The 17979-nt window shown below is 54.6% G+C and overlaps 1 protein-coding gene across 2 annotated transcripts in view; it reads right to left on the minus strand.

Moving 5' to 3' along the window:
- Positions 1 to 326: 326 nt before the first annotated feature.
- RAB35 (RAB35, member RAS oncogene family) overlaps positions 327 to 17979 on the minus strand; it is an 18119-nt gene continuing 466 nt past the window's right edge. The window contains exons 2-6 of one of the 2 annotated variants that reach the window (XM_024741384.1): positions 12704 to 12754; positions 8742 to 8865; positions 4130 to 4254; positions 3917 to 4041; positions 327 to 2643 (exon numbers count right to left, since the gene is read on the minus strand). In XM_024741384.1, the coding sequence (XP_024597152.1) occupies positions 2515 to 2643; positions 3917 to 4041; positions 4130 to 4254; positions 8742 to 8865; positions 12704 to 12754 (554 nt within the window). In that variant the 3' untranslated portion in view covers positions 327 to 2514. The remainder of the gene's footprint in view (positions 2644 to 3916; positions 4042 to 4129; positions 4255 to 8741; positions 8866 to 12703; positions 12755 to 17979) is intronic. The other variant, XM_024741385.1, reaches the window with a different exon arrangement.

Genomic DNA, 17979 nt, shown 5'->3' on the forward strand with positions numbered 1-17979 from the left:
CAGATCCAACAGCTTGGCAGAAACTCTCAGGCAGAAAGAAATCACTGTAGGCAAAGCTTCCGCTGCATCCTTCTGGGCACACGGAGAATAAACATGGCATTTCCCTTGGCATCTTACCACGTGTGCTCCCAGCCAGAGGGGAAGCTCAACCAGGACCCACCTTTCATGGAGAAAACAAACTTGGCTTCTGAAAGCATCCCTGAGCCTTGATGGGCACCTGTGCAGGACTCAGACCAGAACAAACAAGAGCTGGACACAATGGGTGGGAAGCAGCCAGGCCCACCCAGAGCACAGCTGGAGGAGAGGAAACAGACCCTGGAAGAAAATCTGGCAGCGTGAACCTTTATTTTTAGTATTTTTTTAAAAAGCATAATTAGAAATTTTCAATACAGAAATAATCCTAGCAAACCATTTAAAAGTTTTGTTGTTCAACAGGAATTTCACATCAGGTCCACCAGGATGCCGGTCCAGCCCTGAATTCCCCCTCCCCCACCCCCCATTCATGTGTGTGACACTCAGCGGGACAGGCACACTGTCATCACCAAATCACCCCACCACCTGGGTCTGGATGTCCAGTTGCCAGAAGCCACGGTGGCTTCTAGCCTGGGCTGGAAACTTCCAGGACCCCCTCTTCTTGCCGCTTGAATTTGCAAGCACTGCCACACCAGTGTCACCTCAGAGCTGAGCTGTGGCCCACCCAGGAGGCCTGAGCTCTCCACACCCTCCACCCACGGCACCTGTGGTCACCAGGACGGTCCTGAGGATGGAGACCATGCTGTGGCTCTCAGCACCCCAACTAGACAGGGCTACCTGCTGTCACCCCCACAGCACCGCCTTCCCAGGCCCAGCGCTCCCACCTCATCCTGTGGCTCCAAAGTGAAGGCCTGTCACACAGAACTATGGGCTTTTGGCAGTTTGGGGAAGTGGAGAGACAGGTCACAAGAAACCCCCAGTTTTTTACTGATTGAAAACCCATCAACAGTGACATGGAAAATGTGCAGTGAGATCTGTGATGTGATTGTCCAATCAGGGCTTGGCCTGGAAATCACCCAGGAAAGGAAATCTCGTAAAACACATCATGGTGTTGAAATAAATTATTCCCAGGTTACGTGATCCTTTTAGAGGAAAGGTGAATGAAGCGTCTCGAGGGGGTGGCGGTGACAGTCATCAAGTGCAGACGACCCTGGTTTCTCCTCCAGGGCACCACGGTGGGTCAGAGCTGGCTCCCAGCCCCAGCGGTCATTCCTTCCCATTCACTAAGAAATCCTCATGCTACCTTTGTACTACAACAGTCCTGTCAGTGATCCAAGGCTGCCTGCGTGCAGCTCAGACATTGTCCCCACAGCCCAGCGGCCCCTGGCACCCACTCCCCACACTCAAAGGTGCCTGGGGCTGCATCGGAGACCCACGACTCAGCGGGAGGCCCTGGGCCGACAGAGACCGGGGTGGAAGGCCCCTCCTTTCCCACCAGCAAACCACCGGGAAGGCAGAGCCGCTCGGCCAAGAGCCCGGCTCCATGATGACAGGAAGCCATTCAGTTTTTCTAAAAGCACTGGACCCAAAGTGGGGCGGCCACAACTTTTGCTGCTGTGCCAACCAAACCTCAGTAAGAGAAAAAGAGTATGAGGAACTTAATTCATTTGATTTGGCTTCATTTTTCTTTATCTGTTAAAATGATGCTCCTTAGTCCCCCTGCAAGCCCATCCCTGCACAAACACACCCCTACCTTTCTCTTGGAACCAAAACAGGTTGGTATATAAATTAGAAGCCACGGCTCCCTTGGGTTTGTAGCTCAGAGGCATCTGGAAGGCAGGACAAGAAATCCGTTGGCCAAAGGGCAGGAGTGACTCCTTCTGTGGAAATGAAGGGCCAGGCCTCTGATGGGAACCCCAGGCCCACTTCAAGGCCAGGTTTCCCCAGCTGCCAGAATGGTTACAGGATGGGGTGGAGAGGGGAGGGAGCTGGGCCGGCAGAGGCCTTGAACAGGGGTGAGCCCCTACATGCCAGGGACAGACACCGACAGCCTGCAGGAGAGAACGAGTCACGTGGAGCCCACTTCACCAGCCCAGGTTGGCAAAAGGTATGTCTAGCATGTAATCCTGTCCCCTCAGGAAGCTGCTGGCAGTAAGTTGGGGTTGGGTGGGGAGGGGTTGTCACAGCAGGCTGGCATTAGGGAGGCAAGAGCCAGAGCAGAACAAGGGTGATGCGCTGGTTAAAGCAATATACATTATGTACAAACTCCGGTTAATCAGTCCGCTTGGCTGGCAGCGTCCTCGCCGGGCCCAGGCGCCTTGGCCGGGGGGCAGGGGCGCCAGAAGGGAAGGGCAGGCTGTCCAACACCTTCTTGGCACTCGATGGGGGAGGGGAGGAAGTGCCGATGGCGCCTCCCGGTACAAAAACGTGGAGAGAATTCTTTAAATAACGGCACGAAACAGTGTCCCCCGAGGAGAGGAGCCCCCTGGCCTGGGGCAGGGGGAGTGGCCGCAGTGCAGTCTCTGCAGTGGGCTGGGGGCATTAGCAGCAGCGTTTCTTTCGTTTACTGTTCTTCGTGAGCTTCACCACATCGTTCTGTTGTTGCTGCTGCTGTTTCGCTAAGTTGTCTTTCTTTGCTCGGAGGACCAGCTCTGTGATGCAGTTGAACATCTGTGAGGGTGAAGGAGGCAGGGCAGGCCTCAGACCAGCGTGGAGGCCCCATCACAGCGTGGCCAACTCCCTGCCTCCCCAGGCCCAGCTTTCTAGTTCTACAGGTGAGTTTTTTTTGTATGTGTATCTTCAAACCCTATCTAGAAGGAGGTGGTGAAATTATAAAGGTCAAGGAGGAACAACATCAAAGACCTTTGAGCTACGTCTCAGGGAAGGGGTTTTCCAGTCTTTCTCTTAAAGGAGAAAGAACTCCTTTCCTTCAGTTGGACTCCGGACAACACAAATAAAGGTGCCCCTGTGACGGACCAGAAGCACCCAGAGCCTGCCCACTCCACGCTACCTCCCTGCACACCCTGCCTAGAACCTTCCCCGGACCACCCCACAGCTCTCCTCCACTTCTGGGAAAGGTAGCAAGTACGTGACATAATTTGCTTCACTCATTCCCGCAACCCGGGAGGCAGAGGCTCTCACCCCACCCCAATCTACACAAGCAACAGTGGAGCGTGGAGAGGACTCAGGGCCCCGCCACAGGCCCCTAAGTGGAAAAGCCCACGCTGTGACCCTAGCCTGACGCAGGCGCCCGGGGTCCCTGCCATCAGGCAGCCCGAGCCCCAGGACGCAGTGGGATCTGGCGCCCCTGGGCTCCACACCCCACAGGCAGGACCCTCCTGAAGCCATGAGGGCAGCCAGCCTGGGCTTGTGGCAAAAGGTCCTGCTTTTCTCCAAAGACTCACAAGCGCTTTCCAGCAGCTGCAGCATTAAGTGACAGGAGGCTGCCCCGGTCTAGAGGCCCAGCCAGTCTGAGGGGATGTGCCTCCCCAGATGCCTTGGGGGGCTCGCCCGGACACCCACCCAAGCAAGCTCTGGAGGCCACAGGAAAGCTAGCTGGTCTCTACAGGAGGCCAAGGCCCCAAGGAAAGCCAGAGAGCAGGAAGAGGTGACAGTGGGGAGGGACGGGGAGACAGAGGACTGAGTGGACACTGCACGGCTGTGGTGTGGAGCACGTCATAGTTTGACTCAGCTTCTCACGAGCTGGAACCTGTTTCCCATTTGAAACATGGGACTAATTTACCTCAGAGGACTGTTGAGATATGAGGTGGCACCTGTAAAGAGCCTAGCACAAGGCCTGGCACACACATTCAACGGCCGTTACTGTGATGTTTTCTGTCGGCCACCTGGATGCCCCGGGCAGGCCAGGGTGGGGCAAGGAGGCCATGGTGGTGGAGCAGAGCTGGGCCGTGCTCACCCCCTGCCCCTCCGGCGCAGGCCTCACCTCTTCCACGTTGACATTCTCCTTGGCGCTGGTCTCAAACAACTGGATCCCCATCTGCCCGGCAAATTTGTAGGCATCTTCTGTCTCCACCACCTTCCGCTCAGGGTCGTCATTCTTATTCCCCACTTCAAGGCAAAGCAGGGTCAGCCCAGCCCTGTGGGAACGCCCTGCCACCCTCCATCCCACTGTCTACCCTGCTGGGTCCAGCCTCACCTAGTATCCGGCACACGTCATCACAGTTCTGGTTGATTTCGTGAAGCCACCGCTTGACGTTGACAAAGGATTCGGCGCTGGTGACGTCATAGACCACGATGACCCCGTGGGTCCCCCGATAATATCTGTAGGGCCAGGGTCTGCATCAGAGCTTCAGCCTAAACAAGAGTAGCCCCTTCGCAGGACCCGCCTGCCCGCATCCAGACAGCGGCTGGGAAAAGGCGAGGGGGCGAGTGCTTTCCCCCAGCACGCCCTCTCCCTCCGGCCTCGGCTGGACACCCAGAGCCCAGCCAGCAGGTAGGACGCCGGCAGCACTGCTGCTCGTGCTGCTCCCCAGGCACGGTAAGTAGGGAGTGCTCGGCCCTGCGGTGGCCAACCAAATTGTTCCAGAGGCTGCCAACAGCTTGAAACTTCTTTGAAGTTGTTTTATTTTTAAAATTCAGGCGATGTTTGCATTTGACATCATATTACCACTGTCCTCTTTTTAACATTCAAAACTTTTTTCTGTCCTCAAATCTGTCATAGTAAAATGCCATTCCAAGAACACGCACCACTTGTGAAGACTGCCAAGGTCTGTTCTCACTCCCCTGGGGGCAGGTGGGCACCTTCCCTCCTGCCACTCCAGGCTCATCCAGGCTGGGGGGCAGGTAGGGCATGGAAATGACCTGGGCATCAGGACACATCCAAAAGCACAGACCCCGGCGCCTACGGTCAGCTGGAAGGTCTGCAAGGCAGGAGGATGTGAACATTCCTCTCCAGACACCACATCCCCCTTCACTCACATGGTTCAGGAGGACAGATGGAGGACATCAACGCTGGAAGGAAGAGGAGGACAGAGCCTCACACTTCTCCAGAGAGCCTTCACTGACCCAGCAGCCAGGTGACACCCCTTGCCCTGACACGTCACATCACCCAGCGCTGCAGGGATTCTCACTCACCAGGGGTTTCTGAGAACAACGAGGGTAAGAACCACTGCCTGCAACAGGCCGTGCTCACGGGTAGACGGGGACTCCCCCCCGACCCAGCCCATAGCACCTCTGCCCTCCCGGGGCTCCTCAGGGCCCCAAGCCCATAGGAAAGCAGCCCCTCCCAGATGGCGGTTCTGAGGCACCACAGGCTGCAAGAGGATGGGGCTGGCCAGGCTGGCAGGTGCAGCTGTGCTCTCACCTGCCTGCCCGTCAGCACTCTGGCCGACCCCTCACAGTCGAGGCCCGATCACAGGACACAGGTCAAACGAGCTCCATCTATGAAAGGCTGTGGGGCCCTGGGAAGGTTACTGCGTGCACCTCATGGCACCTTGGTTTCCTCAACTGTAAAATGGGGGTACTAGGACTCTTGGGGTGGTTGTGAGGACTAAGGAGATAATACATATTTCCACAAGGGCCAGCTCTTTATTATCACTATTACTATTCCTTCAGTGACAATCTGGGCCCCCGACACAGATGGAAGAAAACCAAGGGACACCATGGCAGGCAGCAGCGATAGCAGCTTCCCCAAGCTGGCCACCAAGGCAGTGAGAAAAGCCCAGCCTCTCTCACGACCCCGGCTCTCCACCCTCAGACACCCGCTGACATCCCCCAGGAGCTTCATCTGCCCGCAGCTCTGCCTTCCTGGGGACACAGCGCCCTGCCCTGGGGAGCCCGAACAATCAAGCCATCCAGGCCCTGCCCCTCCCTGCCCCCTAGAGCACCAGGTCATCACCTGGGTCCACCTGGTGGACACCCACCTGAGCAGGTGCAGGAGAGCATGCTGGGAACCGGTGAGGACAGATGATTGTCCCCCTCCAACAAAGGACATGCGAGCAGTGGACTGTGTTTCCAGACCCTCCTTTGCTGAAGACAGTTGAAGATGCCAAGAAATACCTACAGCCGTGGCCCCAGCACAAGCCCCCACTGCTCCCCGGGACCCTCCGCCTTCTCTGGGACCCAGGCAAGGGGGTGTCACCCGAGAGAACCAGTCCGGAGCTCAGAGCTCGGGCGAGGAGGGCACTGGTGTGCTGGGCTTCCACCTCCTCCTCCATCAGTCATCACGTCCACGCGCCACAACTTGGCTCTATGCCAACACAGCACCGGTGCTTCACACCCACGACCTTACTGATCTTTGCCACACCTGGTACAAGACAGGAGGGTCACCACGTCACCAGTGAGGATGTAAGGCTGAGTGGAGTGAACTGCTGCAAGCCACAGCCTGGGTCTGAGCCCAGGGCCAGGTACGGAAGGGGCTTCCCTGCCTCCGCCTCGCCCTCTGCCCTCAGCACCCCACCCCAGCCCGTGCCCCCAGCCACAGCTCAGGGTCAGTGAACCCCAGCCACCAGGAGGCAAGAAATAGTGAGGGGGACAACAGGGCGTTCTCAGCAGGCTAACAGGATGCAATTTTAGTTTCTCTTTTAATGCCCTGAATCAGAAAAGGCCACGTTATTGCCCCCCGATTGCCCCAATCCTTGGAAGAGAACAAACTCCTGAAACAAACTCCAGACTCCTTCCCTCAGCCCCCAGGCAGGCCGACTGGCGTGCGGCACTCCCCCTTCCCGTGCAAACCCAGATTGCCTGCAGGCAGTGGAGTTCTCCCCCAGAGGATGAGTGAGGCAGTTCACCCTCTTCCCGATGCCCTGGAAGGAGCTGACCTCAGGATGGCCGGCCTGGCAGGGCCGTGCTTCTCTGCTGAAAAGGCTCAGGCTCCCCCGCCCCACTGCCATTTCTTGTGGCCACAGGCCCAGTATCCTCAGATGCCCTGAATTCCCTGACTGGTTTTAACCCACAGGAGGCACCAGAGCATCTGCCGTCTGCCTCAGCCCCAGCCCCAGTCCCTTGGCGGTGGAGGGCCAGCAGAGAGCAGAGCTGTGGACCAGTTAAAGGCAAGAGCTTCGGCATCAGCCAGACCTCAGTTCAACTCCTAACCAAGCAAGCTAGGTTACTTCACCCTCTCTGGGCCTCAGTTTTCTTGTCTGTAAATTGGAGATAATCACAGGACTTTTTATCAGGATTAAATGAAATGAAGCAGGTAAGGTCTTTGGCGACACTCCCAGCCCAGAGTAAGGATATCTGGGGTCAGTGCCCGTTCCTCCCGACCCCGACAAGAGGTCTTGGTCTTATCCAGGCCTAGATGCTTGGGCTGCCCAAAGCTCATGATGTCTGTCCTACCCCAAGGACCCCCTGACCCCAGCTGCCCTCCTTAGCTGAGGCCTCACTGGCAGCTGCCAAGACACAAGGGGGCTCAGGCAGCTCATCGGGAAGTAGTTGCAGAGACCTGCCTTGGGCAGCCCCCAGGACTGGGGACCCCCGGGGTCTCGGGGAGTCACAGATCCTGGCTCATGTGCTCACCACAGGGCTGGCCCAGTGACAGAAGCCCGCCCCCGCTCCAGGCCTGCTCAGGCTCTGGCCCCTTGAAGCCCCTTGACCAGGGCCACCCACCCACCCAGCTGGCACCCCTGGACACCCCGACACTCCCAGCCACCACCGTGGGGGCTCTTCGACCCTCACACTTCCCACCCCTCAGATCCTGAGCCCCCTCTTGGATGGGTGGCCAGCCGGGGGTCTGTCCCATTTTCACCCTGCCGGGAGGAGACGACACTCCCTCGCGCCTTCCCAAGAGCCCCACTCACACAGGCTCTGCTGGGGGAGGCAAAGGAGAGGCCGATGGAAGAAGCGACTACTCCAGGCCAGGCGCTGGCTCCTGCTCTGCACACACCCCAGTGTGGAGCGCAGGCGCTGCCCATGACAGGGAGCAGGACCCCCTCGGAAGCTCCCTCGTTTGTAAAACAGGGATGATGAGAGTACCAGCTGCAGGGAGCTCAATGGAATCATCCATGTTCACACGTGGATGTCCCCAAGCACACTGGACTCGGCATTAAAGCAAGTCCCAAAGACAAGCCCCCTGGGAAACTGAAGCATAGAGTTTAGGCAACTTGCCCAAGGTCACACAGCAGAGCAAAGATGTAAATTCCCAAGTGTCTGCCTTCATAGCCCTGCTCTTTCCTGGAACCTGTTCCATTAACCAACAGCCACTCCACAGGATCCCTGCTGTCTGGCGCTCCAGCTAGGTTTTCCTCCTGTTTACAGCTAAGAATCACAAAGGTACTGCAGCAGCAAAGGAGGACAGCCCTCAGCGTGAGCTGGGTTCCCAGTAGACAACTTTGGGGAGGAGGGGCCACCCAACGGCCTCCTAACTACCAGTGCTCCTTCCAGGCCTCCCAGCAGAGGGAAGCCCCCTCCCGGAAGTCAGGGTGGTGACGGGAGCCTGCATGGCTGACCCCACGACCCCGGCTGTCACAGCTGACACCTAACAAGAGCACTGTCATTGCCTAAGTGTTTCACCACCTGGCAAAGCCAACATCACCACTGCTACCCCATTTTAAAGACAAAGGAACCAAAGGCCAGAGGGTCAGCGGACTGGCGCGCTGTCCCGCCATGCCCCCTCCTCTTCTTGCAGTCTCAGGAAGAGGAAGGACCCCACTTGACGCAACCCACTGCAGCCGGCAAGGAGCTCTCACCTCCCAACAGTCGCAGGGGCCCGCCCCAGTGGCATTTCTATCGTGACCCGGCACTAGTGGCTCAACTGTGTCTGAATGTCGGTGGCAAGGGGTCTGAGCAGGAGCGGGGCTGGCCTGACTCACGTGGAGGTGATGGTGCGGAAGCGCTCCTGCCCGGCCGTGTCCCAGATCTGCAGCTTCACTTTCTCCCCGTTGATCTCCACAGTCCGAATCTTAAAATCCACTCCGATCGTGGTGATGTAACTGCCTGCACACACACAGATGTTAGCAGGGCCCACAGGCCGCCCTAGTCAGACCACGCCCTAAATGGCACAGGTGACCCTGGGCTCCACTGTCCCGCCCTGCTCACTCCAAGTGCCTGGAGGACACAGCCCTGAACAAAAAAGACAAAGTCCGAGCCCCAAGGTGAGGGCAACAGGCAGGATACAATGAAACAGTGATAAAGAAGACAATTTCAAGAGCAACGAGTGCCACAAAGGAAATAAAACAGGGGACGTGACTGGGGGGAGGGGACATGCCCCTCTACTAGAGTGGCCGGGGCATGGACACGTTCACTGTGGCCTGGGAACGGTGGGAGCCTATGATGCATTCCGGGCTTCTCTTTTCTAGTCCAAACATTTTAAATGACCCACAAAATTAACTTCCTGAAACACAAACAAGTCATATGCACACTACTATATGTAAAATATATATCTCTATACAAATAAAATAGACCACTAATAAGGACCTATTACATATATATAACAGGATACTACTCTGTAATACTCTGTATGGGAAAAGAATCCAAAAAGAAAGAGTGGATATATGTATTTGTATAACTGATTCACTTTGCTGTACAGCAGAAAGTAACACAACAGTGTAAATCAGCTATACTCCAATAAAAACTAAAAAAATAAAACTAAGTCCCGACCTGCAATTTGAAAAACACTGCTCCAGGCAGAGGAGATGGCAGCAAACGTAGCAGTGGTGTGGGGGGGGGCGGGGAGGGGTAGTGGCCTGACGAGCCCCAAGGTGAGGGCAACAGGCAGGATACAATGAAACAGTGATAAAGAAGACAATTTCAAGAGCAACGAGTGCCACAAAGGAAATAAAACAGGGGACGTGACTGGGGGGAGGGGACATGCCCCTCTACTAGAGTGGCCGGGGCATGGACACGTTCACTGTGGCCTGGGAACGGTGGGAGCCTATGATGCATTCCGGGCTTCTCTTTTCTAGTCCAAACATTTTAAATGACCCACAAAATTAACTTCCTGAAACACAAACAAGTCATATGCACACTACTATATGTAAAATATATATCTCTATACAAATAAAATAGACCACTAATAAGGACCTATTACATATATATAACAGGATACTACTCTGTAATACTCTGTATGGGAAAAGAATCCAAAAAGAAAGAGTGGATATATGTATTTGTATAACTGATTCACTTTGCTGTACAGCAGAAAGTAACACAACAGTGTAAATCAGCTATACTCCAATAAAAACTAAAAAAATAAAACTAAGTCCCGACCTGCAATTTGAAAAACACTGCTCCAGGCAGAGGAGATGGCAGCAAACGTAGCAGTGGTGTGGGGGGGGGCGGGGAGGGGTAGTGGCCTGAGGTCAAGCACACGGAGGGAGGCAGGTTCGGAGGGAGGCAGGTTCGGGGTGGAGGTGAGCAAGGCCAGATCTTGGCCTTTGTGCCATTTTCAAGAGCTTGGACTTTCTCTTTTGTGTGTGACAGGGAGGCATTGAAGGGTTTAATCCAAGCATGAGAGCTGCATTGTAAATAGCTCTCTTGGGGCATCTGTGTGGAAAGATGGAGTTAAAGAGAATTTTTGGCAACAGAATAGTCCTGTCCAGGCTTACAAAGGCCCGAATGCTAGAAGAGCTCATGTTCTCACTCCATTTGGAGCTGACAGCGTGACCCGGTGCCGCAGACAAGACACACACACAACTGACTCTATCAAGTGTGTAGAGTGGATAGGAAAGGTCAAAGTTCAAAGTGGGGTGGAGATCAAGGAAGGCTCTCGGGCGCAAGTCACATTTAGACCTGGCTTGAAAGAATAGGTATGATTTCAAAGGCTGAGATTAGCTGGGGGAAAGACATCCCACCCAGAAGAAAAGAACTGAGGCAGCACAGAGGACAAGGCGGCATCTGGCTCTCTGCGGGGACTGGATTACACCAAGGAGAGCAGCCCAGCACCTAGTGCTGTGGGCACTTGATACACAGCTGATGGCTGAATAAGTGAGCGAGCTAGCGAAAACACAAAAAAGCATGAACAGACAGCATAAGGTAGGAAGCTGGAAAGGTGAACTGAAGATAGATTATGAAGGCCAGCGGTTTTCAATAGAGGAGTGTTGAGTCACCCCCCAGAGGACACTTGGAAATGTCTGGAGACATTTTCGGTTGTCACAACTGGGAGGGGGAAGGGTGCTGGCATCTAGTGGGTGGAGCCCAGGGATGCTGCTCAGCATCCTTCAATGCACAGGACAGTCGCCACAGCAAAGAACTACAGGGCCCAGAGCATCAGTGGTGCTACAGTGGAGAAACCTTGCTGTGAACTCTGCTCACTTGAGAGGACCGCTGAGGTTTTTAAACAGAGGAAACCCTGCCAGAGACATGCATTAGCAAGATAAACTCAGCAGTCTGGTACGGGATGGGCAGGAGCTGCTGTAATGCTTCGGGCTAGAATCAACAGCAGTCTGAACTGGTAGTAGAAATGGAAAGGAGGAGAGAGGTTGCAAAAGAGAACCCTCCAAGAGTTGAGAGCTGACAGGAGGGGGAGTCAGAGGGACATGAGGAAGAGGAATGTTTTCCAGCACAGTGATTAGTGCCCACTAGTCACCATTCTCGAACGGGAGACAACAACAAACCCCTGGTGTTTACTGAGAGATTACTTAGTCCTGGGGAATCCTCGCAGTAACCCTACATGGGAGGGATGGGGATCGGTCCCACTTTTAAAGATGAGCTGAGACTCAGTCACACTCATGGTCACATAGAGAAGACAACTCTTTCCAATGTCATGCCACCAGGGGTGTGCAGGGCCACTGTCAGGAGAAACCCACCTCTCCCTTCCTCAAGAGAGAGGCGTCCACCATGTAATCACTTCCTAAGTGAAGCTCGCCCCTCAATTGCATCACGGGAATTCCCAGAGGTAGTCACACATCAGTCCTCGATCAGAGAGGCCAAGACAGCCCAAAGCCTCTGCACTAAACCTGATGTGCTCGACCAATGAAAATGTGCCCCACTTCACCAGTGATCAGGGAAACATAAGACTGAACAAGCAGCACTTTTTGCCTATCAGCTGAGCAAAAATGAACACCACTGAGACCTAGTACCGATCAGCATTGACAAGGGGCTCTTTGGACCCCTTCAACTTAGCACAGCTTCTGTGAAAGGCGAACTGGCAGTACCTGTGAAAACTTTAAAAGCACATACCCCCGACCTAGTAACTCCACTTTTATGCAAGAATAAACACACCGTGTGTCCCGAGAAATACAGCACCACTTAAAATAGAGGCAACTAGAAAGCATGCACGCATCAAGAACACTGTTATGAACGATGTGCATCCCTGAACAGCCCAGGGAGCTGCACAGCCATTCAAAAGTACCACAGGTCTGCATGTAGACGTGCAAGGATGATCCTTGATATGCCGAGGGGAAGGCAAGTGGCCGGCCCACAGAGTGTGGAGTCGAGTGAGAGACACATCACACTGAGCAGAGGCTACCAGGGTACCCAGGACGGGGGTGAGGCAGGGGGTGGAGAGCAGTGCTCCTTTTTCACTGTATTGAGCCTTCCTGTTTGACACTCTATACAGGCATGTCCTAACTTGTCTTTTTCTTTCTTTTTTAAATGTTAGGACACAAAAAAGACCCCGAGTAGAAAAAGGATGGGCCTGCAGGAGGATTTTTTTGAACAAGATAGATGAAGACCGACCACAGAGACTTCTAACCTACGCCCCCTCCTCCTCCTCCCCTGTCTGGCAATCAGAATGAGGACTTAGATTCTGACGTTAGGCAGAGGCCAGGGTGTTCTGGCGCCAGGGGAAGGGATGTTAAAACCAAAACACCCGGCAGCATCCCAGCGACACACTCACCTGAGAAAGTGTTGTCTGCAAAACGTAACAGTAAACTGCTCTTGCCGACACCTGCAGGGGAGAAAGCAGGAAATGAGAGGAGGCCTGGGTCCCCACTCCAACCCCTACCCCTCTTCAGGGAGATGGTCCCGAGTCCTAACTCTTCAGAGGCAGAGCAGCACCCGTCTTCCTCCCCAACCAGCCTGCACCAGAACACCTCTCCCCTTGGATCTCTGACCTCTTCCTCCATCTCAGTGTAAGACACGAGCTGGGCCCGTGTGAGGGCCAGGCCCAGCAACCCCAAGGAAGAGACCCAACGACGGACACGAAGCAGGGGAAGGCCGACCAAGGGATACTGGCCCCAAGGTGTGTCACATGTGGAGCTTCGGTTTGGTGAGAGACAAGGGGCTGCATGGCTGCAATGCACCCTGGAGATCCTCAGGGCTATTCTGCACATGAAGAAAGTGAGGTGCAGACAACTTGAACCGACTGTCGGCCACCTTCACCCCGGCTGATGCCACGGGTGGCTACATGGGCGGCGAGGGGGGCGCCCGCCTGAAACCCCTCAGCTCAGGGGTGCTCAGGGTGCTCAGACCATTTCACTTCCCACAGTCTCTCCTGTTCCAAGAACAGGCAGAACCGTCATAAGGGTGGCTTCCCTTTACTTCAACACACGGCAGCTTTAGCCTCCAGGTGCACCTGTCCTGTGCCCTGTGTCCTCCTGTCCCCGCCCTTGCCCTCCCCCCAAGCCAGCTGGGTCAACCGAGCACAGAAGGAAAGCACTAGCACACGCAGGGCACTGCGTGCGGCCAGCACTCGGATGTTCCTGCAAGTCCAGCTGCATCTATTAAGATGAGGTATCAGAGGCTCCAAGAAGCTACACGGCTGGTCTAGGGGCCTCGGCAGGGGCGTGGAGCTGGATCTGAATCCAGGGCTGTCCACCCTGGAGCTCCACGGCTCTTGCCAATACATGCTGCTTGGGAGGTCTTCTTGCATCTACTTCGGGAAGTGGAACCAAAAATCCCAAAGTGGCTCCTGTGTCCCATACCTGTCAGCGTCTTAGCAGCAGTGCTATCAAAGCTAGACAAGAGGAGATCTTAACCCAGGGTCTCAGACCCCATGCCTACGCCCCCAGCTAAGAGCGAACTTTGAGTGTGTGTGCCTGGCTGTGGGGAGGAACCCGTGCGCTCACCAGATACTCAGAGGGAGCTGCCGCTGCCCCATTCCCAGCTGACCCAGGCGTCCTCTCTGGGCAGTCCTCTCTGACGATCTCCTCTGGGGACCTCTCCAAGTGGGTGAGTCGCCCAGCGATGCCCAGAAGAACTTGTCTCATGGAGTGAACCAGGGTCTGACCATCCTGAAGACAGGCTGGGCGCAGCTCTGAGCAGACAGGTGCCGCAGCCCCGGTCCCCGCCGCTCAGCCGCAGCCTGCCGTGCTGGGGCCACTTCCTCTGCGAGGCTTCCTGCCCAGCCTGAGGAGAGCCCCAGTCCTGGGCTAGTCCCTCACAGCGCTCTGCCCAGCGCCAACACCCCATCGGCCCTGCCGGCTCCTTGCTTCCTCCTGGAGCCTCCTGGCCCGCTTACTCAGCAAAAACCTTGTGTCTGGGCCACTGGGCCATGAGTTCCTCTAGGAAGGAGGTCTCGCTCCACTTGCCCTGCACGTTCACGGGGCTGGAAGCTGGGCCCAGCACTCAGTAGGGGCCAACAAAACACTGTTTAGTGAATTTATGACTAAGCCAATGCCAATCACAGACAGCCATGTTACCCAACGCTACGGCTGCAGCAGTAAAAGGAGCCCAAGCAGTGGTGGTCAAACTTTCGGGGGGCGGCAGCATCCTTTTTTTAAGTTAAATGGTATCTGACTCACATATGTCTAAGGGCGGGGGGTGCTCTCTGCGTGAAGCAGGAAAGCAGCAGCGTCCCCCCAGCTTGGCCTCTCTGGGTGCTCTTCATTCACCCCAAGTTCATCTGCAGAGCTGCTCAAAACCACTACAGTCACCACGTCAATGGCTTCTTCAGGCCAGCAACCACCTCGGGCCTTGCTCTCCCCGCTGAAAGGAAGGGAAACCCACCCAGAGAAACACCGTTTCCTAAATACCCCTGAAGAAGCCACCTTAGGAACACACGCTGCTACCATCCACCCTGCAGCACCCGCCCAGGGGAGGAAGGGATGGGTACCAATCTGCCTTCACCACAGCCGAAGTCAGCAGCTTTCCAAGGGCCATGTCCAGCACGCACCCTGACAGGCCAGCCCCATCACCCTCAACCCTGCAGAGAGCACAGGCCCTGGCCCTTGATGCCTCTTGGTAGCAGGGAGACAGATTCTCTCTGCAAAAACCTTACCCCCCACTCTCAGTCACCACTGCTCTCCCTGCATCAAACTCCTTCTTGCCCCTGCCTTCTTCCTCTTGCCCTACACAGATGCTCTGGTCCTCAAAATGCCACCATAGAAGCCCCCACCCTTGGCCATGCTCCTCCCTTGGGCTCTAGTTCCCTCATCCCTCTTTGCTTCGGTTCTAGACTGTTGGAAACCCTTAGACCTTTGAGTAACGTGTTCTCAAGTTTAATCCTGGCTCAGGAACTAATTCCTTGTATAGGCTCAGACAGGTCACACACACACCGCACCCCCGAGCCTCAGTTCACTCATCTGTGAGGTCGAAAGCTTCAATTAGACCTTCAACAGCCACTGCGGCCTCCAGGTTCTAAGGATGAGTCTGGCTGGCCCCATGGATCGGACGAAATGCTGTTACAAATCAGAGCCAATGTCAGAAGAGCATAAGAGACAGTATACAATCTTAGGCACAAACAAGAGCTGCAAAAGCTGAGGGGTTGTATTCCAGAAGCGTGTACAATGTGGCAGAGTGGGAAGAAGAGCTCTAGATTTATACAGAAAGAAACTTACACTCATTGAGGGCCTACTGTGTGCCAGGCCCCACACCAGCTGCTCACAAAGCGTCATGTGCATTAACTCCTGGCTTTGCCTCTGAAGAGCTGTGTGACTTGGGGCAAGACAGTCAGCTACCCTGAGCCTTAGTTTCCTTATTTGACAAACCACACAGGCAACGTGTAAGGATCAAATGAGAGTGTCTATGAAATCGTTTGAAAAACCTTAAGGAAGCATCACATAAGGAGCCAGGCTCAGGGGAGGGTGTGATGTTAGTCTCCTTGCTCAGTTGCCAAAGCTTAGTTTGAACTTCCATGGCTACCATCTCCCAGCCTCATAAGCATTGGGCTTTGAGTATCAGCTCACTGTCAGGAGAAATTAAACTGTAAAACATCCATCTCCTCTACACAACGTAGTCCTACACGCTCGGACTGAACAAGGAACCAGGTCACATAAATCTTGACCCAGTGAGTCTTCTCCCACCCCTAACTTCTGAGTGAAAAATCAATACACCATGCAAAATGTACAGTGAGAAAGGGGCCAAAACCATCCCCTGGGTTTCACCAGGGAGAAAAGCCAATAGGGTGCATCTTCTGGCTAAGCTTATGCTTTTCATTTTTGTGTATCAACACACAGGCCCCAGATGTCTTGCAGAGGGATAGGGACCTTGACCATGGTAGCCTGACTTTGACTCCAAAAGGAGAGAAATCACCCTGTTGCCAGCCCCTCAGAACCAAGGTGAGGGCTGAAATCAAAACCTGAAAGGCATAAGCCTCAGGACCCCGTGAAATGCCCGAGGCCATCTCCAAGAGCGAGGCTACATAGCTTGTCTGGTTTTCTTTCATTCAAACCACAATGAATCCATCCTCCACCTTTCTAACTCCTCCCCCAGCCACAGCTACTCTTCATCTCCCTAGTTAGCCCCTAACTTTTCTCCCTTCCACCAGCAGCCTCAGAAGCCTCAGCCACCCTTCACCTGATCCAAACCACCAGCCACATCCCAACCCGGCTCCACAGTGAGACCACGACCCACCCACCTTCCTGGTCCAGCTATGACACCGTCACAGCACTCCCACATCAGGGTCTGACAACCCCTTTGATTTGGTCCCCTCTTTCCTTAACAATCCATGTGTTCTACCACCAACCTGGCCCCTGCCTCCAGTAACATGACACTGCTGCCAACACTCAACTCAGGTCTGGTCTATAAGTCTGGCACGTTCCCAAGCCTCCCTCCCCATCATAAAATCCCAGCACCTCAGCTATGCTCCCATAAACTTCCTGGGGCCTGCCTCCCTGACCCCTTGGTCACCCCATAAACCTGCTTACCTGCCACACTCCAAACACTTCTAAAACCCTCCACCCTGGGACTTCCCTGGTGGTCCAGTGGGTAAGACTCCACGCTCCCAATGCAGGGGGCCAGGGTTCGATCCCTGGTCGGGGAACTAGAGCCCACACACATGCCGCAACTAAGAGTTCCCATGCTGCAACTAAGGAGCCCACCTACCGCAACTAAGAGCTGGCACAGACTAAATAAGTAAATAAATGTTAAAAAAAAAAAAACCTCCACTCTTTCTCAGAAACCAGCCTATCTTTTCTTAAGACACTTGATATTCATTCATTCATTCAATAAGTATACATTAGGCATCTACTGGGTGTGAGGCACTGCACTAGGCACTGGAGAGGGAGCTAGGAACTCTACAGGAGTGTATAAATGGTCAAAGCACTTTTGTAATGTTGGCCAACCCACCTCCAACACCTGTCTAGCAGCAGACAGTAACAGCAAACACACACTGAGCACTCACCATGTGCCCGGATCTGTTTTGAACACTGTGTGTGCATTATCTCATTGAATACTCAATCAGCCCAGTGAGGCAGATCCTATTACTATTCCATTTTACAGATGAGGAAATGGAATCATACAGAGGTAATAATGCAGCAGGAATGTACCAGGCCCTGCACAAAGTGCTTTACCTGTCTTACCTCATTTAAACCTCACAGGAATCCCATGAGGCAGGTTCTGGGAATATGCCCATTTTACAGAGGAAGAAACCGAGGCTTACAAAGGCTACTGATAACACATCAACAGCTAACATCTAACTGGAGCTCACTTTCTGCCAGGTCGAGTACTAAGCACTTTTCCAGCTGTATCTCATCCAATACTCACACCACCCACCGAGGCAAGTCCCCACTTCTCAGATGAGGGAACTGAGGCTCGGAAAGGCGAAACAACTCGCCCAAGGTCAGAGTGAGGAAGCTGGTAGCCCCAGGACTAGAACCCAGGTCCCTCCAACTCCAGAGATCGCGCGACTTGACCAAGGTCATACGTGAGGCAGGGACCGGCGCGGCGAGTGAACCGGGCGCCCAGCCCCAAGCCTCGCGCACCCTGCTCCGCAGCCCGGCACCCCAGCCTCAC

This window comes from Neophocaena asiaeorientalis, unplaced genomic scaffold (genome assembly GCF_003031525.2).
Source record: "Neophocaena asiaeorientalis asiaeorientalis breed wild unplaced genomic scaffold, Neophocaena_asiaeorientalis_V1.1 scaffold648, whole genome shotgun sequence".
Classification (NCBI taxonomy): Eukaryota; Metazoa; Chordata; class Mammalia; order Artiodactyla; family Phocoenidae; genus Neophocaena; species Neophocaena asiaeorientalis.